At 44.6% G+C, this 27,961-nt stretch overlaps 2 protein-coding genes across 3 annotated transcripts; one reads left to right on the top strand and one right to left on the bottom strand.

Moving 5' to 3' along the window:
* Positions 1–9,833: 9,833 nt before the first annotated feature.
* On the bottom strand, positions 9,834–14,917 carry LOC125539138 (inositol phosphorylceramide glucuronosyltransferase 1-like). Of its 2 annotated transcripts, none has more exons than XM_048702507.1 (10): positions 14,545–14,917; positions 14,013–14,133; positions 13,654–13,839; positions 12,586–12,734; positions 12,069–12,176; positions 11,826–11,963; positions 11,576–11,716; positions 10,881–11,162; positions 10,673–10,794; positions 9,834–10,233 (listed from the first exon to the last, which is right to left on the bottom strand). In XM_048702507.1, exons 1-10 carry the CDS (start codon positions 14,773–14,775, stop codon positions 10,089–10,091), a joined length of 1,623 nt encoding a protein of 540 aa, XP_048558464.1. In that variant the 5' UTR covers positions 14,776–14,917; the 3' UTR covers positions 9,834–10,088. The 2 variants fall into 2 exon arrangements, with proteins under 2 accessions (XP_048558464.1, XP_048558463.1); XM_048702506.1 differs by having other exon boundaries at positions 10,673–10,799; positions 10,883–11,162.
* A 141-nt stretch (positions 14,918–15,058) lies between these two features.
* LOC125539140 (protein root UVB sensitive 2, chloroplastic-like) lies at positions 15,059–18,997 on the top strand. Its single transcript, XM_048702508.1, has 10 exons — positions 15,059–15,237; positions 15,348–15,479; positions 16,580–16,668; positions 16,749–16,833; positions 17,006–17,065; positions 17,151–17,244; positions 17,363–17,460; positions 17,709–17,888; positions 18,096–18,218; positions 18,301–18,997. Exons 1-10 carry the CDS (start codon positions 15,226–15,228, stop codon positions 18,736–18,738), a joined length of 1,311 nt encoding a protein of 436 aa, XP_048558465.1. The 5' UTR covers positions 15,059–15,225; the 3' UTR covers positions 18,739–18,997.
* The last annotated feature ends 8,964 nt before the right edge of the window (positions 18,998–27,961 follow it).

The raw sequence follows: 27,961 nt of genomic DNA, 5'->3' as shown, positions 1-27,961 counted from the left end.
TCGTCTGATGGCGTCGGAGACGGCTTCCGCAGTGGTGCGCCCGTACGCGCTGGGCACGATTCGAACCCGTGCCGCACGCAGTACGGGGGCAGAGGCGGTGGCGCGAGTTCGCAAGGGAACATCTCTTCTTCTCCGAGGAATGGCATCGATGGACCTCCAAGGAGCCAATCCATAGGAGGGATGGTGAAGACAGATGGCGGCGGAGTCGTCGGTACGATGTAGTCGTCAGCGACGGCCGGAGCCGGAGCCGGAGGCCCAACATGGTTTGCAGCGGTTGTCGGAGCCGAGGGTCCAGCCTGGTGCACCGTTGTTGCTCGCCCACGGAGCGGGCGGTTGCCTTGGCGTGCGTACCCATGGCGGCGGTTCTGGCGGTGGTTCCAGGCGGAAAAGCGGCGGCGAGGGCCACTCCTTGCGCCAAGTCCCTGACGGCGACGGCGACTTGCAGCACGGTGGGGATGGGTGCGCGGAAAGCGACGGTTCTCTCTCTGGAGGAAGCGTGCAATAGCGAAAACAAGCGACGGCAGGTCCCTCCCTGCCATTCTTACCTTTCCTGCGATGGCTCTCTGTCGCTCTCGGCAGAGCGAGTACTGATAACGTGTAAAGTGAAAAAGTGATTTGCCAGAAGTCCATGATTCTCATTGATTGGGCACTATATATACAGGGAGCGGTTACAAATCTGTGAGAGTATTTCTAACCGCAAGCAGCGGTTGCTAATGCGTGAGACATAGCAGTAACTGCACTAAGCAATTGCTAACATGAGAGAGGAAGTACAACTGCTTCTAGCAGTTAGAGAATACATAGTCGGTTCCTTAATTAAGACTTGATAATTAGTAAATAATCAAGTGCTCTAATTCTATTCCTAACAAAAACAACTACTTTACAGGCTAGGGTTCCAAAAAACTACCGATTTTTAATTTTTCTCAGATAACTACCAAATAAATGGTCTGCTGTTTTAAAAAACCCAAATCATCGAGTCTTTATCAGTTGATCCTGATTATGACAGGTTGGGCCCGCACCCAAAACAAACCGTTAGTTTGACCTTGGTTTGACCGTTAGCTTACATGTGGAGCCCACATGTAAGTTTTCTCTTCCTCTTCTCTTTCTTCCTCCTCTCTATCTCTTCTGTTCCCTCCTCTCTGCCTCCCGTGCTGGCCTTCTCCCCTCCCGAGCCGGCGACCCACCTCCCCCTCCCAAGTTGGCGATCCTCCCCACCCCCAAGCCGGCGTCCCTCCGCCCATCCCAAGCCGGCGACGACCCTCCCTCTCCTCCCCAGCGTCCCAACAGTCGTGGCAGGTGCTCGCCGGAGCTCCTGGTGGCGACGAGGCCGGTCTCGTCCGCGGCGACGGGAGGTGCGCACTCCACAGCGGCGCAGGCCGTCGCGTCGAGCTTGAGGAGCTCGCGGCAGGGGATGGGGGCCGCCGCAGGCAAGGCGCGGCATGGCGGCAGGCGACTCGCAACTCATGGCGTGGCCGCAGGCGAGGCACGGCGAGGCGACAGGGGAGTCATGGTGTGGCGGCAGCCGCAGGAGAGGCACGACATGGCGGCCGCTGCGGGCTAGGCTCGCCGGCCTCAGGCGATGACCAGCGTGGATCCAGCCGCTGCGGGCGCGGCTGGCCGGCCTCAGGTGGTGCACGACATGGATTCCGCCGCTGTAGGCGCGGCTCGCCGGCCGGAGGAAGCATCGCTGCCGTGCCAAGCGGGATCGAGCTCCTGGCTGCGTGGGGACCCGATTGCTTTTTCAAAAAAGTCACAGGGACCTGATTGCTTTTTTTAGAAAACTTAAAGGGACCCGAATGCTTTTTTAAAAACTTACATGTGAGATCCAGATGTAAGTTAACGGTCAAAGTAAACGGTCAAACAAACGGTTATCTTACATGTGGGCCTAAACTGTCATAATCGTGATCAACTGGGTGATTTGGGTTTTTTGAAACAGCGGACCACTTATTTGGTAGTTATATGAAAAAAGTTAAAACCGGTAGTTTTTTGGAACCCTAGCCTGTAAAGTATAGTAGTTTTATGCTATTTACTCGGGATAAAGGGATCCGCATATCCGTTTCTGATAAGATCACCTAGTTATATAAGCCATGTGTCCTCCTGCGCCTCTCACGTACCTGTCGCCACGGAGAATATATTTTGGGGGGTCTGCACTTGACACTTAACACTCTCTTGCAGGGAATGCGGTTCTGTTTTCCTTTTTAAATCGCATGTGGCGCTGTGGACTGGGAGTAGTTTAGTTGGCACTAGCTCGTCCTCGAACATAAGCAGATACGGAGATCGGCCTCGAATCTTCACACCACTTCCTGGCACATTGTGTTTGTGCTGCGGTATTTTGTGTGAAAATGCTGATGAGTTATTCCGACTATTTTTCAGTTCTATCCGCGCATATGCCGTTTAAGATCCATTTAGGTAAACCACTTGCCATCAGTGTATTCGGAAGACTTAACGTAATAATGTTAGGGCATCTGTCCATCTGAGTCTACATGCAAAGGCTAGAAGCATGGACGGAGCCACAAAGGTACTTGAGTGTACAAGTGTACACCCATTATTTTGCAAGAACGCCGATTACCTATGCAAAATAAATAAATTGAAAACAGTCATAAAATTATGATTTTAATGAATTTTGTACACCCAAGTGTGTATGTTAGCTCCACCACTGGTAAATTGAAAACAGTCATAAAATTATGATTTTAGTGAAATTTGTACGCCCAAGTGTGCATGCTATAGCTCCACCACTGGCTAGAAGGTGGCTATATCACGGGGAAAAGGCAAATCTGGAGATATCATCTACTCCCTCCGTCCGAAAATACTTGTCATTAAAATGAATAAAATGAGATGTATTTAGATGTATTTTAGTTCTAAATACATCTCTTTCTATCCATTTTGAGGACAAGTATTTCCGGACGGAAGGAGTATTTAAAAGCTGATTTTGGTATGAAGGATGTTTCGCAACTCAAACCATTTGTCCAATTCATAACTCAGTTTCATTATTGGTTCGTATCGACATTTTCCGTACTAGATCACACGTGAATAAGTTTCATTGAAAAATATTATTAAGGTATTTGATTCAACACAAAATTAGCATGATTAAAAAAAGTATGAGAATAAGAAAACACATAACAACTAAATGCCATATACTACTCCCTCCGGTCCTTTTTAGTTCGCATATAAGATTTGTCTGAAGTCAAACCTCGTAAACTTTGACCAAGTTTATAGAAAAAAATACAAACATTTAGAATGTGAAATCAACAACATTAGATGCGTCATGACTTTGCTTTTCATATTGTATAAATTTAGCATTATAGATGTTAATATTTTCTCATATAAATATGGTCAAACTTTACGAAGTTTGACTTCAGACAATCCTTATATGCAGAGTAAAAAGGACCGGAGGGAGTATATGATAATGTATTTGGTAAAAATATTATTTGATCATACCGTGCCAACCTATCCAAATTCCAGGCACTGGAAAAAAGCTATTTCTAGAATGTTTGAGTCAATGGGAATTCAAGATTCTGGAAATATGAGAATAAGAAAAACATAAAGAACTAGATGTCATAGCATGTTAAATTTCTACAAGAATTGTCAACACATAAAAAATTATAACAAAAGTCATTTAGTTGCACCACACAAAACACATGAACTTTTTGACAGACTGGATGTTTGCCATAGTTGCACTAGAAACAAATAATTTTTTCAATAAAGTTGGGCTCAATAGAAATTATTCCTTGGAAACGCATGCAAAACAGTGCATTTAAAAAAGTTTTCGATCTTCAATCCTACTAATGAAACAACTCCAGAAAATTTTCAAAATAATAGAATCCTCCAAAGTTTCTATACATTTATTTTGAATCATATAGACCCATAATGCAGCGGAATACAATTTTTTACAGGAAAAGTAATAGAACATAACCCATAAATCAGACATTTCATGTATAAATAATGTTCAAAAAATTTCAATCTTCGGAAATTCATACAGATATTTTTTAAAGGCCCTATAGCTATTGTAGGCACGCTCAAACATTGCACCTTATTCCGCCAATGACAATAAAATTGCTCATACAAAATTCATAGGGTGGCATGGCGCCACATTATTGTGGAGTTGGATGCACTACCAGAGATATGGCAAGTCTGTTTGAATCAATGGGAATTCAAGATTCTTTTTTTTTGAGCATCAGTACAGACACAAGCGCTCATATACACGCGCATACACTCACCCCTATGAACGCACACACGCACACCCTACCCTTATGAGCACCTCCGAGAGACTGAGCCGGCATATCATCTTGAGATTTTCGAAGTCACGCCTCGTCGTCGACGGAAACGTCTCCTCCCACTGAAAGCGCATCGTCGGAAATCTAGAAATAAATCCAGAAATAATGCGAGCACAAGGATTTGAACCCTGGTGGGTTGGGGATACTACTGTCCACCTAACCAACTCAACCACAGGTTGATTCGCGGGAATTCAAGATTCTGGAAATATGAGAATAAGAAAAACATAAAGAACTAGATGGCATAGCATGTTAATTTTCTACAAGAATTGTGAACACATAAAAAATTATAACAAAAGTCATTTAGTTGCACCACACAAAACACATGAACTTTTTGACAGACTGGATGTTTGCCATAGTTGCACTAGAAACAAATAATTTTTTCAATAAAGTTGGGCTCAATAGAAATTATTCCTTGGAACCGTGTGCAAAACAGTGCATTTAAAAAAGTCTTCGATCTACAATCCTACTAATGAAACAACTCCAGAAATTTTTCAAAATAATAGAATCCTCCAAAGTTCCTATACATTTATTTTGAATCATATAGACCCATAATGCAGCGGAATACAGTTTTTTTTTACAGGAAAAGTAATAGAACATAACCCATAAATCAGACATTTCACGTATAAATAATGTTCAAAAAAATTCAATCTTCGGAAATTCACACAGATATTTTTTAAAGGCCCTATAGCTATTGTAGGCACGCTCAAACATTACACCTTATTCTGACAATGACAATAAAATAGCTCATACAAAATTCATAGGGTGGCATGGCGCCACGTTATTGTGGAGTTGGATGCACTACTAGAGATATGGCAAGTCTGTTTGAGTCAATGGGAATTCAAGATTCTGGAAATATGAGAATAAGAAAAACATAAAGAACTAGATGGCATAGCATGTTAATTTTCTACAAGAATTGTGAACACATAAAAAATTATAACAAAAGTCATTTAGTTGCACCACACAAAACACATGAACTTTTTTTTTGACGTTCACAACACATGAACTTTTTGACAGACTGGATGTTTGCCATAGTTGCACTAGAAACAAATAATGTTTTCAATAAAGTTGGGCTCAATAGAAATTATTCCTTGGAACCGTGTGCAAAACAGTGCATTTAAAAAAGTCTTCGATCTTCAATCCTACTAATGAAACAACTCCAGAAATTTTTCAAAATAATATAATCCTCCAAAGTTCCTATACATTTATCTGAATCATATAGACCCATAATGCAGCGGAATACAATTTTTTACAGGAAAAGTAATAGAACATAACCCATAAATCAGACGTTTCACGTATAAATAATGTTAAAAAAAAATTCAATCTTCGGAAATTCACACAGATATTTTTTAAAGGCCCTATAGCTATTGTAGGCACGCTCAAACATTACACCTTATTCCGACAATGACAGTAAAATAACTCCTACAAAATTCATAGGGTGGCATGGTGCCACAAAAATACACACGATAAAAGTCCAGACACATGTTGGGGTGAGCCGTTTTGTCTAGCTTTGGCACATGTTGGGGTGAGCCGTTCCACCATGTACTGATGTTGGGAGTTTCAGAGCATCTCCAGCCGCGCCTTCAACAGGCTCTTTCTATGCATTTTTGCCGCGCTGGCGCCGAAAGAAAGGCCCAGTCACGCCTTCAGAAGCCCGTTTTTCGCCGGCTCGGGCCGAAACTAGTGCCGGCGGACCCAGACCAAACCCGGCGCCCTGCTGGGCGCCTGGAGCGCCGGCACAAGCGAAAGGGCGCGTGGGTCCGCCCTGTCGGCGAGTCGAGCGCCTCTTCCCGCCGTTTCATCCCGCTTTTCCCCCACTTCCCTTCCATTCTCTCCACCCCCCCCCCCCCCCCCCCCCCCCCGCCAATCTCCCGCCCGCCTCCGCCGCCATGCCACCGAAGAAGTACGTCGCTCCCCGCGCTGCGGCAACCGCGACCGCCCCCGTCGCCCAGCCGAAGCAGAGGAAGCCGAGGGCGCCGCCGTCCAAGCCATCGAGCATGACGAACGCCGAGTGGAGGGTGGAAGTTCAGCGACGAGAGGCGGTCACCGCCGACCGGCGGAACCGAGTGATCGCCAAGAAGACCCGTGACAACGCGGCGCGTGCGGTGGCGGCGGACCAAGCCGAGGCCGACGCGACTGGCGCGGGGATGATGAACCCACCCGACAACCACGCCCAGTACGTGCTCTGGGGCCAGCAAGGCGTTGGTTCTCCGTCGCCGCAACCATGGGGATGCACGCCCTCACCGGGCTACGCCGACGGGAACGCACACGGTGGTTTCAACCCCAACGTCACCTTCCCTCATGGACACCCGGCCCAGCGGACGCCCTCGCCCGCCTTCACCGGCGTGCAGTACCCTCCATACAACTACTCGCCGCCCGCCTACACATCCTCCCCGACGCCCCCTCTCCGCCGTGGCGCGCTACCCTTCTCGCACCTTGGCGACACCGACGAGACCGAGGCCGACATGGATGACACCATTGCGACAGGCTCGGCCGCGGCCGCCGCGTCTCCCGGGTTCGCCACCCCGGACGACACCGTGGATCTGAGCGGCGGCATGGAAGGCGAGCTCGGCTACGTCTACGGCGAGGAGGAGCAGCAGGAGCAGGAGGAGGAGGGCGAAGAGGAGGAGGAGCCGGCGACTGTTCCGGCGAGGAGGAGCAAGAAGAAGAAGCGGGCGGCCAGGTCCGACGAGCCGCGCATCAAGTGGGCGTCCAAGAAGGAGGAATGCCTCGCTGAAGCATGGAAAGTCGTCTGCCTCGACCCGACCACCGGCACGAACCAGAGCGTCGAGATGTACTGGGAGCGCATCAAGGCCGAGTTCGACGAGCGCAAGCCCACGCCGCCGCCAACCCGACTGATGAGGCCGCCGAGAACACCCGCAACACAGAAGCCACGCCGACGCCGTCCAGCGCAGAGACCCCGCCAAGCCCGCGCACGCCGACTCCGCCGACGCCGGAGGCCGACCTCGCCGTCTGATGCGCACGCGCCTCCTTTCTGTTTTTTGTACGCCGAACTTATGGCCGCGTGATCGCCGAATTTGTGGCGTCTATTTTATGAGCGGGAAACACTATGTTTGAATTTGCCGCGGCTGGGGGCGGCGTCTGGAGGCGTGGCTGTGAGTTAGGTCGCCCCCAGGGCCAACCTAGCGCCAGTTCGCCCCCAAGCCGCTTTTTTTCGACGCCCTGGGAGGCTGAACGGCTGGAGATGCTCTCATACCCATGAATCCTTGTGATGGCTGCTCGTGTGCGGCACATGTGAGGCGCCTCGTCACCAGGTTTGCCACATGAACGAAGGTACCTGTTTTGCCTTCATTGAGTCGTGAAATACCATGAAATGTGAAAGGATGGTTGTCAAGTTTACCATGAAATGTGAAAGGATAGTTGTCAAATATTTTTGCTCCAGTAGAGTACCGACATAATGAACGAGATTGTGGTGCACCACCTCGCAATGGCGGCACAGAAATTTTTTGTAGTGGGGGCAAATTAGTGGAGTGGGGCACTTCTACAAAAATATGAAATTCTGAAGTAACTTTTTGTGAAATGTAAGCAAACATTACTGAAGTTAACGTTTGAATATTTGAGTAGGGGTGCCCCTACTGGCCTCGATGTAGGCCCCCCTGCCAGCTAGTGTTCCTTTAAGCAGTGTATGACATGTTTGGTTGCCCGCAAGACATCCATGCAGGCTGGGGAGGGGGGGAGGGGGGGGGCAAATCTAAGTTGTTTATTACTTGTGATGCATGGAGAAATTGGCCCGCACGGTTCTCAAAGAACCCCACGGTTTGTCCCTTGGGGCGGGGGAGGGGGGCGAGGGGAGGTGGAGGAGGAGGCTCGAATTTTCAAGGAGCCAGGCTCGTTCCAAGAGGGATCTTGAACATGTTAGCGAGTTGATGTTTTGGTTACGCAGGGCCGGCATGCAGTTTATGTGCGGCCGAAATACCAAATCATGCACCTTGAAAAGATACTCCGTTCAACATCTAAAATCTGCACGACTGTCGTGTCAGTCAACAATTTCGCAGTAGCAGTACTATCGAACTTACCTTCCCAATTCACTTGGCAGTGCAATACAAAGAACATGTTTGAGGTTTTGCTCATATTTTATTTATTTTTAATTAAATTCTGAGGACTTTGTTCATAAATTAAATTCGTTCTGTGACCAAATGCATGGGGTCTCATTTGGCCATTTAACTTCGAACAAATATATGTCACAGTACTATTGATTTAGTCTTGTACATAATTTTAGTCACATAATGCATTAGGGGCATTTGCGTCTTTCCATATCCCTATTTAACACTGCTAGTGTACAAAATGAACTAGAGTGTCAAAGAAGTAAACAAATTTAACCCGAGTGTCAAAGAGGGAAGAAAAACTTTCTCAGAGCCAAATAGGGAATCACATTTTGAAGCAGTGTCAAATAAGGAATTCTCTCGTAGCTATTTGCACGTGGTGTGTTCTCCTCACCTTCCTCAATCTCCTTCGCCTAATCCCTTCTAATCTATACAATGGTGCTTCGATTTGAGATAAGCTCCACGCGAAAAAGATGCACATTGACGTTGGGATCCCGTTCTCATGATCGCTTCCTAATTTTGTTTACTGTTAATCCTCAAATTAGTGTTTATATTTGGCTTTTTAGATGATTTTTTTTTCAAATTAGTCACACCCGATCGACCGTCATAGATGAATATATCTTTATCTCCTTACTATACTTTGTCTGTGTGTACGTGAAGGTGTTTTGTTCATCCCCTCTCTCTCTCCCTCTCTGTCACCTATCCTCTTTATCATCTACTTTGTCGGTCCACCATTTCACGACGATGTCTACATGAAGAAGATGTGGATCAACAAAGTGATTCCATTCTGGCAATCGATTTCGAGTTTCCTTAATGGTAACTCCTCGATTTCATGTTCAAGTTTGAACTTATTTTAGACAAATTTCATCAAATTCATCAGTCAGTCAATTTTTTAAAATCTCCTTTGATCACTTAGTTTCATCTCGTTGTTCCACATGATTCTCATGTTATGAGTTTTTATTTGAATGCTCACAAATGAAATTGTTCAAGTGTGATGGTGCGAGTTAAGTTCACCGTGTAGGTGAGAGTAATTATCAGTGCAAGTAACCATCAGTGCGACGTAAAACAGACAACCGAACGTTGCATCTTGGAAGCACAGAAATACAACCAAATGCCGTGCTTGCGTTTCTGCATCTTGAGGAAGAGGCAATGCAATCAATCAAACAACTGCAAAACATGGCCCAGAACTCCTATCACCTAGAACAGGCTCTACCTCCACGAAACCGAAAAATGATGCAAGCATCCAAACAGGCCCATAGTGCCAACGTGCAGATTTCTCTGCAGGAACAACGTGCCTGTTTAAACTTTTATCTGCTGGCGTTTTGCCGGTGCTTCAGAAAGAGCAGAGGCCGCATGCTCATCAGCTCATGTTAGTTTTGGAGATTCAATACATATCGTTTTATTCTACATAAAATCAGAACGTTGAAATAAATGAAACCGCAGTTACTGTACGTAGTTCTCTGGCTAATACTAGCCCAGCACACTTGTAACACCGATTCAGTTCATGTTCCATAGTTCCAATATAGAACCGCCGATCATATTGTACAACGAGCAAATGGCAGGAAGAGTTTTATAGACAAAAAGCTTTACACTTGCAGGCCTGCGAGCTGCATGTCAACTATTGGAACCTATGTACCTTTGATTTGGCATCAGTGTTACAAAAGTGGAATATCTGTGCAAACGGAACCACCAAAATCTCCTTGAGTAAAAATGTACAACAACATGAACTAAATTAACAACGTAGGCACAAAGCTTACTACAAACACCAGAAACAAATTCTTCTAGTTCTCGACCCATTCCTATCTTTTTGACCCTTGTGGAAGGCTGAGATAGCAAGATGCACCGAAGCATACGTCATAAAAGATGCCAGCAGAACACCACCGGCAACCATCAACCCTAGCCTGACAAAGAAAAGAACATGCACAGGGGCTGATCAGTTACTGGCAAGAGAAACATACACACAAGATGCCTTTCAGACAGTTTGTGAAATATACAAATCTACATTTCTACAGGAGTAAGTCAGAATCCTTAAATCACCACCACTACCCTTTACGAACAAAATAGAAAAGGTCCGTGCTACCCCAAGATAATTATGTGGTCTAGGAAGTCCACACACACCCACAAGTCATAGCTCCCATACCAGCAACCCCTCCTATCCCCTCTCGGTGTAGTCCTCAATCCCAAGTTTTCAACAGTCCCTGTTCCTGTAGTCCTATGGAAATGCCGGGCATTGCCCCATTTTTACGTATTCAAGATTGGTGGGGTGTACTACCAGAGTTTCTCCCCCTTCTTTCTTCATATTAATAGGAACGAAAAGAGAAGGGCCAGTAAGTGTCTTACTTTGTAAATAATGCAGTTATACCCAAGATAGTTGGTGAAAATACAGTAATGATAGCTATGACAGCCATCCCTGTCCAGTAAAATGTCGCCTCCATGTCGAAGTCGGATATATTGCGCTGATGATGGCCTGCAAAAGACCAAGCTGTTAGATACCTAACATTTTAGAGAAGAAAGATGAACCTTTGCAAGAAGTTAAATAGTATAACATGCCTGTAGCCATGTGATTCTCTGATGAATCAGAATTGCTATATCCCACATGAGTTGCACTGATACTTCCCCATCGATAGACAAAACGGAGATAGCTACCAAACAATAAGAAGAATGCCACGAAGGTCCACTCAAACATCAGTAGCAGACCTGTCCATGGCATAATTTGTCGTGGAATGATAGTGAAAGCAAAGGCAAGAGAGACACCAGCAGACATAAAACAGATTAGCACAGCAATCGCCCCGAAATAAGAAGGCAGCTTCAGATGTGGCCCGTTTGAGATCTGTGGCAGTGTTAAACACCCATTAGGCCAATATAACATGATCGTCAACACATTTCGGTAAGAACATTAAGCTAAGTAACAAAATATAACTAGGATAGTAAATTCATATAGAACAAGATACCATCTCCCCGGCCCAGTTTTGTGCAGGGTGAACGCTTTACCAATATTTTCCAATATAAACATTATTTTATATTCTGGGACAACTTTATTAAAAATCATCATGAAGGGTGGTCCCTTTAGGCTTCATATTCATTCTTAAAGCTGATACATACATGCCCAATAGTCAACGTTCAATAGAATGTATTACAAGTGCAAAATGCAGAAAGTACCTTGGTTCATGTTAGAATGAAAAAACCTACTTAACACATGCTACAAATTCAGTGTTTGTTTGCTGTTGAAGAGGAGTAACTAACTCTTTGATTTGAAGTAGAAAATGTAGATGATGAAACACCAACTGCTGAATAAGATGGAAGTGCCTCTTCAGACTTATACTTATGACGGCCTCTTCTTGCAAACGCACATAAAGACTGCACACTTGGAAAATCCTTATAGTTCTGTCAAAAACATCACACCCATGATCGATCAAAGGTCAATAAACTCCTATAAGAACATGTATTATATCTACAAAGTTGAAAAAACTAGCAACATGAACTGTGATTTAACCTGAAAGCATGATTGGTAATAACCAAATAACAGCAGGCAGAAGGGAAGAATGAATAAAAATTTGACCACCAGCTGATCATGAGGGTTCCTTCCCCCACCGGTTCCCGGAAGAGATTCTTCAAGTTTTTGCCTAACATCCTGGAATCATACAGAGCATAAACTTATCACCAACATGCTACTAATTCACTTTCACAAAATATTACATATATAAGTAAAAAATAGATAAATGAGATGGAATTTTACCTGCCATATCTCCACAGGTTTTACAAGCCAAGCTGTCCACCAGTCCCAGGGTTTAAGGGGACCTAGTGTGTAGTGAATAACTCTAAGTTCCTTTTCATCAACCATCCACTACAACATAAATTAGACCATGAGTCCCAAACAAAGCATCATGCTCTATAAAACTCATGTAACTAACATCTAATGGGCACCCAAAAAAGGTTTGGTTTTGTACTTTTATGAGCACGAGACAACAAATAAGTAGTATAAAAATAAACACAGATATTGTCTTAGTTTGTGATATCAGTGACCTTCCATACATTCAAAAGACTAGAATAGTTGTGACTTGCATACCTTACTGGAATCTATTTCTTTGCAAGGACAAGGTTTAAATAACATGGAATACAGTAATGGCTGGCATATATATTTTTTACAGAGAAACAAGATAAGGCGCATGCAGTATCAAGTTTGCAAAAAGGTCATAATTAGTCAGATAAATACTAATGTGTTAGGCATTATCAGTGCACATAAAGAATATTACCTTGTTGGCTAGCATGTAAAGACCAACATCAGCATTATACAAGGTAGAAAGGCGCTGTGTCTCCGGTTCAGGTGTTAAAGGTGAGTCTGGCTCATACACGCGGGAGTTAGCAAAATCAGCATAATATGAATTAAGAAAACCTTGATCCCCTGCATTGATTAATTCAGCATCCCGATTAAATACAGCACATAAAATCAACTACAATGCTAAATATAATCATCAAAGGCCCAAAATAACTTCCAACTGGGCATCACAAATCTTTCCAAAACCATGGGCTAAGTTTCCTTAGACTATTTCGCATGATGATCGTAATGCCCTCCTCTATCTTGAACATACCCAGCGAGGGAATAGGTTTTGATGTTGAGGGGGGTAGTAGTGTCCTCGACATTAAGCATGATGGGGAATCATAAGAAGATGTGAGTACTCTACAAACAGGTTCTGCAGCCACAAGCTGTTAACACCTGAGAGTATTGATGGTGTGTATGAACTGCAAGTGGAGAATTTCTGCAGAGGATGGGATAGCTTGAGAATTGCCCTGGTGTTGCCATTGTAAACTTAAAAGAGGACCTGACAGTGCATGAAGAAGACTAACAAATCATCATAAATGCTGGTCAAAACAGGCCAAAGAGAGCAGCAGGGCTGAAAAATTCAGGTGTGATTGAAAGGTGGTGGATGTGCAACTGTCTACTATGTCCTTACGGACGCCTTAAAAACATACTGTCTATTTATGAAATAACTTTTGCTTACATGCACTAACATGCCAAATCTATGAAAAGTAACACACTGAAGCAAATAATTATTTACTTTACATTTTGTAAGTGTGAGAGCAAAGTCTCTGAAAGCACTTACCAAGTTACCCGTATGAAAAAAAAAACATTTTTCTTATATAATTAGTCTCTTCCGTTTAGGTAAGTGCGATCGCTCTCAAGTTTATTGCACAAGAATTCTTTTTTTTATATGGACCAGCATGCACTGAAATTTAATAGATGTGAGCAAACTGTTCACAGCCAATCAGCTTGTGTTCTCCAAACAATTGCCTGAATATAATAGGAAAAGAAGTGCATTGACCTCCAGTGTAGGAAGGCAACCGGTCTACTTGGCTAATCATATCCTTGAAAACAGTTTCAGATGGCTCCACAACCATCACTCCGGAATTCATTCTTTCAGAATGCTTCAAGTTCCCACAGAACTTCCCACACTTGAAAACATCCTCGATACTTTTTACAACTACAGTATCTGCATCAAGATAAACAACTGGGAGAACAGCAACCTTTTAGAATAGCAATACAAAAAATATGAGGAGAAAGCGATGTCAGAAAAAAAAAATACTTTTCAAGAACTAAAAAAATGATTTATCATTTTGAAACAGACGGACTTGGTGACGGAAATAAAGAAGCACAATCACTTAAATTATTATCGGCACGTACCCTTTTTGTAGCTTGTCATGTTGAATATCTTCAACTTTGTGTAGACACCCCAAAACCTCGTTGGTCTCACTTGGTTAGGATTAGCCAGTAAAGTTATACGCTTCACGATCCAACCATCAGCCTAGAATTTATCTAATGTTAGATTCAATACGGATTAGTTTGAAACATACACCGAAACTGCTTTGCAGGTAAGAAGATTGACAAATAATGTTCATTGTAGTGTGGCATCTTCTGAAGTGATTTTTTCTTTCAGGAATCTTCTGAACTACAGTAATACGGACTAGAATGACAAAATTTTCATCCAGGTCCACACCATTCTGCGCGAACCTATCATAACCCATGATGAATTTCGTACACAGATATCACAGTGAGCACCCCTAATAAACTCCTAAAGTAAGCAGCAACATCCTCCTTGCATCTCCATTTCAACCAGTTGGTTCAACCCCAAACAACTCTGCGCTAAAGCTGCTACTTCACTGAAGCACATTTAATCTACCGCTAAATTCGTGGGCGTGGGTAGTATTCAGCAAACCTCGAGGAGCTCCCGCGAGTACTCGGAGACGCCGTCGGAGACGAGCACGACCATGTCCCGCCGCGTGCCGGTGTCGCGGATGGACTTGCCCAGGACGCGCACGCCGAGGACGAACTCGTCGCCGTAGAGCAGCGTGACGTAGGCCTCCTCCGTCGCCGCCGCCGCGCCGGCGAGCAGCGCCGCCGCGACGAGGGCGGCCAGCAGGGGCCACCTGGTCGGCGGTGGTCCCATCGAGGCCCTTCCCGCGCGGGATCTCGCCACGGCGGCCTTCCAATCGGAGCTGCTCGGGATCGGGAGGTTGTCCAGTGCTATGGTGATCTTCTCATGGCGATGGCGATGGAGATGTGTTCGGTCAAATGAGTTCGTCCAGTTTGGACTTGTCACGGCGGCTCGGTCTGACGGTCGTCGAGGGAATGGGCCGTGGCGGGCCGCATCAGGCTCGGGCCCCGGGCCTACTCGGCCCGCTTTCGCTGCAGAAGCAGTTCGCGGCCTCTTCTGAGGAAGAAAAACTCACACGGCGACACATGCGACAGAAGAGGAGTTGGAATCCCCGCCCTCTGCGACCGGCTAACCCACATCCCTTCCCCTGCCGCCTCGCCGCCGGCCGCCGGCCGCCGTCTCGGTCGAACCGACCGGCCCAAAGGAAGAAGACGAGGCGATTCCTCTCCGCGTCGCGCCCCCATGGACATACTCGTAAGCGCAGCAACCTTACCGCGCAATCCTTTATCCCTACTCCCCGTGCGCCGCACCGCGGCTCCTCCCGGTTAAATTCTCTCTTAGTTTTGTGCGCCAATCTTCCGCAGGAGAGAATTCGCGGAGGCGGCGACAAGCCGGCCGCGATGGAGACGCCCCGGAGGCCGGAGTCGTGGGTGGAGATTTCAGAGTCCGTCTCGCGGCTCTGCAGCTTCGACGCCGGCGGGGGCGGGGCCGTATCTGTAAGCCTTCTGCATTTTCCCTTGTGGTTACTACTGTAGTTTTCTATGAACTTTCAGGCTTGCATCGTTTTTTCATCCTTGGTGTGCCGACCAGGATTACGCCCAACACGAGACTAGGATGACAGTGAAAAATGTTGTTTTCAGTTGGAATCAGATTAGATTTCCCCCTCTGGCACCTGAAATTGGAGTGCCAAATATCTGAATTCCCTATCTATTGTCGCAAGGGGCTCGTCACAAAATACATACTTGGCCAATATATTACTCCCTATATTCACAAATATAAGTTGTTTTGGATATTTCAATATGGACTGCATACGGACTGAAATTAGTGAACATACACACTAAAACGTGCCTGCATACATCCATTTCAGAAAATAGTTAGAACATCTTATATTTGTGAACGGAGGGAGTAACTTCTTACTACCTCCGTACCAAAATATAAGACGTTTTTTGTAGGCTAAACTAGCCACAAAATCGTCTTATATATTGATAATGAGGAAGTATTTTTCAAGAAAGAATCAATCATTTGGCGATAGAGACCAACATATCAATCATTAAATTGACTTAGTGTGAATAACAATGTGCCTGTTCGACTCTGTTGTCATTTCTGAACTTTAAAACTGTTATTATGAGCCTACTATAGTTTTAGTACTGCCCAGTTAAAAATGAATCTTGGAGCTAACACAAATAAAGGTATAAACAATAACCACACTGCTAGATGCTTCAGTTTACACAATAGTACAGTAGCTAATTTGTAGCACTGCTTCATCTTTGCCCTGAGTGTTATTTTTGATAGAAAGTGTAGTACATAGTTTGGTGTGATTGTTTAACTGATGGGACATGTTACATGTCATATGACCCTTTGTTCCAATGATACAATGGACTATGAACCTTCCAAATTGTTGTTTGAATTTGTTTACAGCAAGCAGCCTTTTCCCCTTCTAGGGAAATGTTTACTGCTTACCTAGATAACTAAAAATCTCAGTATGAGCAAGCATAATTGTGTAGTCAAAGTACTGGAATGTTACTTTCATGATAATTATATAGTTCAGTGTAAATTCTCTATTATCGTATTAGTTATAGCTCCTATTTTCCTGTAGGTAAAACTTATCCAGGATGACAGGATGGCACATGATAAGTTGGTTGATTCTTTCTTGAACAAGTTTTTTCCATCTGGTTATCCATACAGGTATGAGTTCCCGAATCGTTGACATTCTTGATACTCTGATGGACGACATTATTTGATGAGTTTTGCTCTTGCTCATGCAGTGTGAATGAGGGTTACCTAACATATACCAAATTCCGAGCACTCCAGCATTTTTCTAGTGCTATGCTGCATGTGCTATCGACCCAGGTCAGTTCATCTGGTTGCTGTTATTCGTTAGCAATAAGAGTCGTCATTGGATAATGTGTGTCAGTTCCATGAATTTGAGCCGCTTTCTAGATACTTAAATTATTTTTACCTACTTTGTTTGATGAGCAAACATGGTACCTTCTACTGACGGCCCGTGTGGGCTGCGGTTCAGTCTTTATTATTTGCTGCAGGTCTACGACCTACCCCTGCGCAAGCAACGGCTGTAAGTTGGGTAAGCATATGCTGACAGAGATGCTAAAGTTTCTAGCCGGTAGTACGACCGAAACATCTTGGCTGATTTTCTTTAACCATTTCAGATTCTAAAAGATGGAATGCAGCACGCAGGAAAACTCATCTGTAGCGGCATGGGGGCAAGAATGGATTCAGAGCCAAAGAGTTGGAGGATATTTGGTGGGTAATCATCATATTACCGTGTCACCCATTTTCTGATATTTATGCTTGTTTGTGTTCTTCTACTGAAATTTTCTTTCTAAGCTACATCATCGATGCCTCTTTGTTTTGGTGCCAGCTGATGTTCTCTATGATTTTGGTACTGCCTTGGACTTCATTTCACCACTGTGTCCGCAACTTTTTCTTGAAGTGGCAGGCTTGGGAAATTTTGCGAAGGTGCGAATTTAACTTGAATATGCTGCACTTCAAATGGCACGTATATTGCAATACAATCTTCTGTTCGACATTGCGTGTTTAATTTGTCGAGAGCTTACTCAAAGATAAAACGACTGTCCTCTGCGCCTGATGGTTATATGGAATGACTGTCGATTATAGGACGTTGTAAAAATGAACATATTTGTCCAGATTTTCTGCCTGAAAACTGAGCTGCCATCACAGTGATATCTTATTGCTTGTCATTGTAGGGAATGGCTGTGGTTGCTGCCAGAGCGACAAGGCTACCAATATATTCATCTTTTGCGAAAGAAGGCAACCTTAGTGACTTGTTTGCTAAAGGGGAAGCCATCTCGACACTTTTCAATGTTATGGGGATAGGAGCTGGCATTGGATTATCATCTACAGTATGTTCAACGACTCAAGGAAAGGTACATATTTGCAATAATACACTTGTTAAGTTACTCTGTTTCATTTTATCAGGGAAGTAAACGAAGTAAAAAAAAGTGCATTACGTGAATTAGATTAGAGTGGTCATTACATTGAGAATGAGAACGACCATCAGAATCCGGAACTTATTATGTTGAGAACTTTTTGTTTGGTACAAGCTTCTAATTACTATATCAAATTTCTTGCAGCTAATCATAGGCCCATTGCTTTCTGCTGTGCATATATGGGGAGTGGTGCAAGAGATGAGAGCAACTCCTATAAACACACTTAATCCACAAAGAACAGCAATGGTGGTGGCTGATTTTATCAAGGTTTCTTACGTTTGACCTGTAACTGTAAATGCTTCCTGTTTTCCGAATTACTACAATACTAATTCCGTTCCTTACTCTGCAGAGCGGAAAGGTTTCAAGCCCAGCTGAGCTAAGATACAGAGAAGATCTTCTGTTCCCTAACCGGTTAATAGTAGAAGCAGGAAGCGTGAAAGTCGGGCAACCACTTCGCAGGGTTTTGAGCCCACGGCGTGTCGAAGAGCTGAGGTCTATTTTCCCAAACGAGAAATTTCTGCTCACCCAAAAAAGCGACAAGGCGTACATGGTTCTTGAGCAGAGCGCAACCGGGGAGGATGCGCTGAGGGGGTGGCTGGTCGCTGCCTTCGCTTCGGAGATGGAGAGATCAGGCGCTGGACCACGTGACACGGTCCTGAACGACGCCTATCAGAAGATGGAGAGCGTGTTCCCCGTGTTCGTTTCGGAAGTCAAGAGCAGGGGCTGGTACACAGGCCAGTTCTTGGATGGAAATCACAGTCGGATCGTGTACGCGAAATCTGAATGACCGTGCTGGAGGAAGAGCACTATCGACCACGACGCATGTGGTGCATCCCGCCTGCGATTTTTTTTCAGAGTTGCAGAGTTCAATTTTGTTTCACGAAAAAAAAGGAGTTGTTTGTAGAAAACCGTTTTCTTTTGTCTTCCGTCACTCATAGGGTCGCCACTCTATCTTTCTACCTTCAGTGCAGTGTATGTATGACAGAAATGAGTGGATGCTTTGTCTTCAGAACTTCCTGAATCATACATGAAATGGAGAGCCAACATGATGCTGGCGTAGTGGATGACATAATCACGCGATCACTGGACTAGTCCACGGCGAAGCCATGTACTAGGTTTCTCTAGCCTATCAGAGTAGGGTGACATAGTCACCACGAGTTGAACTATCCTGCGATCGGGTTAATTTCCAAGTTTGAGTGAACCACGTCGTCGACCCGTCGTCTTGCAGAGCGCGACGGGCGGACGCCGGCGGCTAGACCGAACGGTGCAATTCAGCGTACGTGACCGGCCGACGGGTGAGCTGCGCAGGGCAGTAAAAAAATATGTACCGAAAGGCGATCGAAATTACCGTGGACTGCATGCTCTGCTAAATCCAAATTTGCGGTCGCGCGCTGAGGTTCGGGCGCAAGAACGGACGAAGGCACGCACGCGCGCGCGTTTTGGCTGCTGAAACCATCAACGGCTGGGAGAGGATATTGGACGATGAAAAAAGTCGAGCCTGCAAAGGCAAAGAGTCCATGCTAAGGCCAACCACAGCCTTTTCTCTGGCCTAACAAGTTACTACATCCTACTTGATGATCACTATCACTTAGAGAATTGATGGTGGATTGACCCTGGCTGGAGTCTGGTCGCGGCACGGAACGAATAAGCTGGAAATTTATTCAGTCCGGCAAGTGGGTGGTAAAAGCACCATGCGTTTACATTTAGGCGTTCAAACGGCAGAGATCGGAGAAAGCAAGGCTAGTACAGTAGTACAGTAGTACTTCGGAACCAAACGGGCAACTGGCACCTTTCACGCCTTTCGTCATGCATGCAGTTCATACGAACTGAGCTACGGAAAGCACGGCGGGTTCTGATCTTTCCAGATCGAACGGTCGATCATGAACCGTCCGGATCGAATGGAACGGCGACCGGCCAGCGGCGTCTTGCGATCCAGGTGGAATTGTGACAACACTGGCCCGGAAAAGGGATAAAGCGGTAGTATACTTTTTTCACCGAGATGAGATGCAGAAAAGGGGATACTGAAGGCAACACGAGTCTGAACGTCGAGAAAGGGGAATGAAGGAACGGGTAAAGTGTCGGCACGACCGCGAGCCGCACGATCGAGAAAGATATTCGGGATAAAATCGGGGCCTGGTTAATTTATGCCCCTGCTCCCGTGTTGCTGCTGCTGCTGCTGCTGTAGCGCTACGTGGACAGGTGAACGGACCCGGCCAGACTGCTGCCGGCAGGTTGGTGCAGCGCAGCGCAGATTGATTGTCTGTCATATCCATTTGTCCATTTATTACTCGCTCCCGGTCGAAAGCGATAAAAAGCACCCCGCATGGCGCATGGGGGAAATACGGACGCCAATTCTTTACTCGTAGCCATGGCTTTTCGTATTATTGGGCCATGCACGGACACGAAATCCGCGTCCGGAGGAGAAGGCCGGCCGGGAAAGGTGCGTGGATTTTTCACATTTGGAACCGGGCCAAAAGGATGCGAGGGTGAAAAAAAGGGAGAAAATAACTGCGGCGGCGGCGTCTCGTCCGTGACGAAAGCGTGGCGACGAGGCAACGTAAGACGAGCAGGCTCCAGGCAGGGCGCAGCGCACGGACGGACTGACCGACGGACCGACGGAGAGAGGGATGCCGGAGACGGACTGCACGGCGCGTGCGTACGCACGTGCGGCCGTCGCTGTTCGGGTGTCCCCCGAGGGAAAACCACACGCCCGGTTCGGCGGTTCCTTCGTCCTCGCCTCCTCGCCTCCATGTTTACCTTTGTTCGGTAGTGGGTAAGCCCAACTTCATCACACGACTCTAAATGGACATTCAGTTTAGCCGGATTTTGTTTTTTTAGGACGGCAATAGGTTCACCTATATCCGCCTTTGTCCGTCGGATCGTGGGTGCGCTCAACACGTGGCCGCATCTCAAATCATGTCCGGAGTGAACGTGATAAAAAGGAAAAAATAAAAAATAAAATGCCTAAAAAAGTGAATAAACACAGTTAAAAAAATAAAACATATTTAAGGGTCACGGCCATAAAACGGCCCAGTTTCACGCCGCACTTAAACGGCCCAGTTCCATAATTAACATAAAAACAAAATTTAAAAAAAGCCGCCTGCACGCACCTGCCATGTCCGTCCATGCCGTGGCCGTCGCCGTCTTCAGTGACCGCCGGTGTCGTCGTCGTCGCTGACGAGGTCGACGTAGTTCGGCGGCGTCCACAGGTGGGTCGGCGGTCTGCGGTGCACGGGGGCGGCGTGGTGGAAGTGAAGGAAATATGCCCTAGATGCAATAATAAAATTATTATTTATTTCCTTATATCATGATAAATGTTTATTATTCATGCTAGAATTGTATTAACCGAAAACATGATACATGTGTGAATATATAGACAAACAGAGTGTCACTAGTATGCCTCTACTTGACTAGCTCATTGATCAAAGATGGTTATGTTTCCTAGCCATAGACATGCGTTGTCATTTGATTAACGGGATCACATCATTAGGAGAATGATGTGATTGACTTGACCCATTCCGTTAGCTTAGCACTTGATCGTTTAGTATGTTGCTATTGCTTTCTTCATGACTTATACATGTTCCTATGACTATGAGATTATGCAACTTCCGTTTACCGGAGGAACACTTTGTGTGCTACCAAATGTCACAACGTAACTGGGTGATTATAAAGGTGCTCTACATGTGTCTCCGAAGGTACTTATTGAGTTGGCGTATTTTGAGATTAGGATTTGTCACTCCGATTGTCGGAGAGGTATCTCTGGGCCCACTCGGTAATGCACATCACTATAAGCCTTGCAAGCATTGTAACTAATGAGTTAGTTGCGGGATGATGTATTACAGAACGAGTAAATAGACTTGCCGGCAATGAGATTGAAGTAGGTATTGAGATACCGACGATCGAATCTCGGACAAGTAACATACCGATGACAAAGGGAACAACGTATGTTGTTGTGCGGTTTGACCGATAAAGATCTTCGTAGAATATGTGGGAGCCAATATGAGCATCCGGGTTCCGCTATTGGTTATTGACCGGAGACGTGTCTCGGTCATGTCTACATAGTTCTTGAACCCGTAGGGTCCGCACCCCTAAAGTTCGGTGACGATCGGTATTATGAGTTTCTGTGTTTTGATGTACCGAAGGTACTTCGAAGTCCCGAATATGATCACGAACATGACGAGGAGTCTCGAAATGGTCGAGATGTAAAGATCGATATATTGGACGACTATGTTCTGACACCGAAAAGGTTCCGAAGGTTTCAGACATATACCGGAGTACCGGGGGGTTACCGGAACCCCCCGGGGGGCTTAATGGGCCTACATGGGCCTTAGTGGAAATAGAGGGCATCAAGGGGAGTGTGGGGCGCGCCCCCCAAGGCCCAAACCGGATTGGTTTAGGGCAAGGGGGGGCGGCCCCCTCTTTCCTTCTCCTCCTCTCCCTTTCCTTCCCCCTCTCCTACTCCTACTAGGAAAAGGAGTCCTCCTAGTGGGAGTAGGACTCCCCCTCTTGGCGCGCCTCTCCCTGGCCGGCCGCCTCCTCCCCTTGCTCCTTTATATACGGGGGCAGGGGGCACCCCATAGACACAACAATTGATCATTGATCTCTTAGCCATGTGCGGTGCCCCCTCCACCATAATCCACCCCGATCATATCGTAGCGGTGCTTAGGCGAAGCCCTGCGTCGGTAGCATCATCATCACCGTCACCACGCCGTTGTGCTAACGAAACTCTCCTGTGAAGCTTTGCCGGATCGGAGCTCGTGGGACATCATCGAGTTGAACGTGTGCAGAACTCGGAGGTGCCGTGCGTTCGGTACTTGGATCGGTCGGATCGTGAAGACGTACGACTACATCAACCGCGTTGTGCTAATGCTTCCACATTCGGTCTACGAGGGTACGTGGACACACTCTCGCCTCTCGTTGCTATGCATCACCATGATCCTGCGTGTGCGTAGGAATTTTTTTTGAAATTACTATGTTCCCCAACAGTGGCATCCGAGCCAGGTTATTGCGTAGATGTTATATGCACGAGTAGAACACAAGTGAGTTGTGGGCGATACAAGTCATACTGCTTACCAGCATGTCATACTTTGGTTCGGCGGAATTGTTGGATGAAGCGGCCCGGATCGACATTACGCGTACGCTTACGCGAGACTGGTTCTACCGACGTGCTTTGCACACAGGTGGCTGGCGGGTGTCAGTTTCTGATACGTCCATTTTGCATCATGCTTTTATATCGATATTTATTGCATTATGGGCTGTTATTACACATTATGTCACAATACTTATGCCTATTCTCTCTTATTTTACAACGTTTACATAAAGAGGGAGAATGCCGGTAGCTGGGATTCTGGGCTGGAAAAGGAGCAAATATTAGAGACCTACTCTGCACAGCTCCAAAAGTCCTGAAACTTCACGGAAGACGTTTTTGGAATATATAAAAAATACTGAGAGCAAGAAGTTCACCAGGGGGCCACACCCTGCCCACGAGGGTGGGGGCGCGCCCCCCTAGCTCATGGGCTCCCTGGTGGCCCTCCGATGGCCATCTTCTGCTATATGAAGTCTTTCGATGAGGAAAAAAAATCATAAGCCATCTTCTCGGATGAAACTCCGCCGCCACGAGGCGGAACCAATCTAGGGCTCTGGCGGAGCTGTTCTGCCAGGGAAACTTCCCTCCGGGAGGGGGAAATCATCGCCATCGTCATCACCAACGCTCCTCTCATCAGGAGAGGGCAATCTCCATCAACATCTTCACCAGCACCATCTCTTCTCAAAACCCTAGTTCATCTCTTGTATCCAATTCTTGTCTCCAAGTCCGGGATTGGTACTAGTAGGTTGCTAGTAGTGTTAATTACTCCTTGTAGTTGATGCTAGTTGGTTTATTTGGTGGAAGATCATATGTTCAGATCCTATATGCATATTAATACCCCTCTGATTATAAACATGATTATGCTTTGTGAGTAGTTACGTTTGTTCCTGAGGACATGGGAGAAGTCTTGCTATTAGTAGTCATGTGAATTTGGTATTCGTTCGATATTTTGATGAGATGTATGTTGTCTCTCCTCTAGTGGTGTTATGTGAACGTCGACTACATGACACTTTACCATTATTTGGGCCTAGAGGAAGGCATCGAGAAGTAATAAGTAGATGACGGGTTTCTAGAGTGACAGAAGCTTAAACCCTAGTTTATGCGTTGCTTCGTAAGGGGCTGATTTGGATCCATATGTTTCATGCTATGGTTAGGTTTACCTTAGTACTTTTGTTGTAGTTGCGGATGCTTGCAATAGAGGTTAATCATAAGTGGGATGCTTGTCCAAGTAAGGACAGTACCCAAGCACCGGTCCACCCACATACCAAATTATCAAAGTACCGAACGCGAATCATATGAACGTGATGAAAACTAGCTTACCCACATACCAAATTATCAAAGTACCGAACGTGAATCATATGAGCGTGATGAAAACTAGCTTGACGATATTCCCATGTGTCCTCGGGGGCGCTTTTCTCTATATAAGAGTTTGTCCAGGCTTGTCCTTTGCTACAAAAAGGATTGGGCCACCTTGCTGCACTTTATTTACTTTTGTTACTTGTTGCTCATTACAAATTATCCTATCACAAAACTATCTGTTACCACTTATTTCAGTACTTGCAGAGAATACCTTGTTGGAAACCGCTTATCATTTCCTTCTGCTCCTCGTTGGGTTCGACACTCTTACTTATCGAAAGGACTATGATAGATCCCCTATACTTGTGGGTCATCAAGACTCTTTTCTGGCGCCTGTTGCCGGGGAGTGAAGCGCCTTTGGTAGGTGGAATTTGGTAAGGAAAATTTATATAGTGTGCTGAAATTTACTGTCACTTGTTACTATGGAAAGTAATCCTCTGAGGGACTTGTTCGGGGTATCTTCACCCCAACTAGTAGAGCAAAGAGTTGCTCCTCAACCTACTGAACCTACTGAAAATAAAAATGTCTACTTTGAAATTCCTTCGGGTATGATAGAAAAACTGTTAGCTAATCCTTTTGTAGGAGACGGAATAACGCGTCGTGATGAGCACCTAATATATGTGGATGAAGTTTGTGAATTATTTAAGCTTGCAGGTGTACCCAGAGATGTTATTAAGAAGAAGGTCTTCCCTTCATCTTTGAAGGAAGATGCATTGACATGGTATAGGCTATGTGATGATACGGGGTCATGGAACTACAAACAATTGAAATTGGAATTTCATCAAAAGTTTTGTCCTATGCATCTTGTTCATCGTGATCACAATTATATATATAATTTTTGGCCTCGCAAAGGAGAAAGCATCGCTCAAGCTTGGGGGAGGCTTAAATCAATGTTATATTCATGCCCCAATCATGAGCTCTCAAGAGAGATGGTTATTCAAAATTTATATGCTCGGCTTTCTGATAACAATCGCACCATGCATGATACTTCTTGTGCTAGCTCCTTCATGACAAAGACTATTGAATTCAAATGGGATTTATTGAAAATAATTAAACGCAACTCTGAAGATTGGGACCTCGACGAAGGTAAGGAGTCAGGTATGACACCTAAGTTTGATTGTGTTAAATCTTTTATGGATACCGATGTTTTCCGTAAATTTAGCACTAAATATGGACTTGACTCTGAGATAGTAGCTTCTTTCTGTGAATCTTTTGCTACTTATGTTGATCTCCCCAAGGAGAAGTGGTTTAAATATCATCCTCCCATAGAAGTAAAAGTAGCTGCACCTATTAAAGTTGAAGAAAAGACTATCACTTATAATGATCCTATTGTTCCTACTTCTTATGTTGAGAAACCACCTTTCCCTGTTAGGATAAAGGATCATGCTAAAGCTTCAACTGTGGTTCGTAAAAGCAATATTAAAACTATACACCTCCTGAGCAAATTAAAGTTGAACCTGATATTGCTATTGTTAAAGATCTCTTGTCTGATAATATTGATGGGCATGTTATTCATCCTTGATGAGACTGCTAGAATTGCTAAACCTTGTGCTAAATAAAAACAGACCTGTGGTAGGCATGCCTGTTATTTCTGTTAAAATAGGAGATCATTGTTATCATGGCTTATGTGATATGGGTGCTAGTGCTAGTGCAATACCTTACGACTATACAAAGAAATTATGCATGATATTGCACCTGCTGAGATAGAAGATATTGATGTCACAATTAAACTTGCCAATAGAGATACTATTTCACCAATGGGAATTGTTAGAGATGTTGAAGTCTTGTGTGGGAAAACTAAATATCCTGCTGATTTTCTTGTTCTTGGTTCCCCACAAGATAGCTTTTGTCCCATTATATTTGGTAGACCCTTCTTAAACACTGTTAATGCTAAGATAGATTGCAAAAAGGATGTTGTTACTATCGGTTTAGATGATATGTCTCATGAATTTAATTTCTCTAAATTTAGTAGACAACACCGTGAAGAAGAATTACCTAGTAAGGATGAAATTATTGGTCTTGCTTCTATTGCCGTACCTCCTAGTGATCCTTTAGAACAATATTTGCTAGACCATGAAAATGATATGTTTATGAATGAAAGAAGGGAAATAGATGAAGTATTCTTTAAACAGGAACCTATTCTGAAACACAATTTGCCTGTTGAAATCCTAGGGGTCCTCCTCCACCCAAGGGTGATCCCGTGTTTGAGCTTAAACCGTTGCCTGATACTCTTAAATATGCTTATCTTGATGAGAAAAAGATATATCCTGTTATTATTAGTGCTAACCTTTCAGAGCATGAGGAAGAGAGATTATTGAAAACTCTGAAGAAGCACCATGCTGCTATTGGGTATACTCTTGATGATCTTAAGGGCATTAGTCCCACTCTATGTCAACATAAAATAAATTTGGAAGAAGATGCTAAACCAGTTCGTGATCATCAACCGGCTGAATCCTAAAATGAAAGAAGTGGTAAGAAAGGAAATACTAAAGCTCCTTGAGGCAGGTATAATTTATCCCGTTGCTGATAGTCAGTGGGTAAGTCCTGTCCATTGTGTCCCTAAGAAGGGAGGTATTACTGTCGTTCCTAATGATAAAGATGAATTGATTCCTCAAAGAATTATTACAGGTTATAGGATGGTAATTGATTTCCGCAAATTAAATAAGGCCACTAAAAAGGATCATTACCCCTTACCTTTTATCGATCAAATGCTAGAAAGATTATCCAAACATACACATTTTTGCTTTCTAGATGGTTATTCTGGTTTCTCTCAAATACCTTGTGCAGCAAGGATCAATCAAAGACTACTTTTACTTGCCCTTTTGGTACTTTTGCTTATAGACGTATGCCTTTTGGTTTATGTAATGCACCTGCTACATTTCAAAGATGCATGATGGCTATATTCTCTGACTTTTGTGAAAAGATTTGTGAGGTTTTCATGACAACTTTTCCGTCTATGGATCTCTTTTTGATGATTGCTTGAGCAACCTTGATCGAGTTTTGCAGAGATGTGAAGAAACTAATCTTGTCTTGAATTGGGAAAAGTGCCACTTTATGGTTAATGAAGGTATTGTCTTGGGGCATAAAGTTTCTGAAAGAGGTATTGAAGTTGATAAAGCCAAGGTTGATGCTATTGAAAAGATGCCATGCCCCAAGGACATCAAAGGTATAAGAAGTTTCCTTGGTCATGCCGGATTTTATAGGAGGTTCATTAAGGACTTCTCAAAAATCTCTCGGCCTCTGACTAATTTATTACAAAAAGATATACCATTTGTCTTTGATGATGATTGTGTAGAAGCATTTGAAATACTTAAGAAAGCATTGATCTCTGCACCTATTGTTCAGCCACCTGATTGGAATTTACCCTTTGAAATTATGTGTGATGCTAGTGATTATGCTGTAGGTGCTGTTCTAGGGCAAAGAGTTGATAAGAAATTAAATGTTAGTCAATATGCTAGTAAAACCCTAGACAATGCTCAAAGAAATTATGCTACTACTGAAAAAGAATTCTTAGCAGTTGTATTTGCTTGTGATAAGTTCATACCTTATATTGTTGATTCTAAATTAA

Source organism: Triticum urartu, chromosome 2 (genome assembly GCF_003073215.2).
Source record: "Triticum urartu cultivar G1812 chromosome 2, Tu2.1, whole genome shotgun sequence".
Classification (NCBI taxonomy): domain Eukaryota; kingdom Viridiplantae; phylum Streptophyta; class Magnoliopsida; order Poales; family Poaceae; genus Triticum; species Triticum urartu.
Note: the sequence above shows the minus strand (reverse complement) of the source record. Positions and strands in the feature narration are given on the sequence as shown.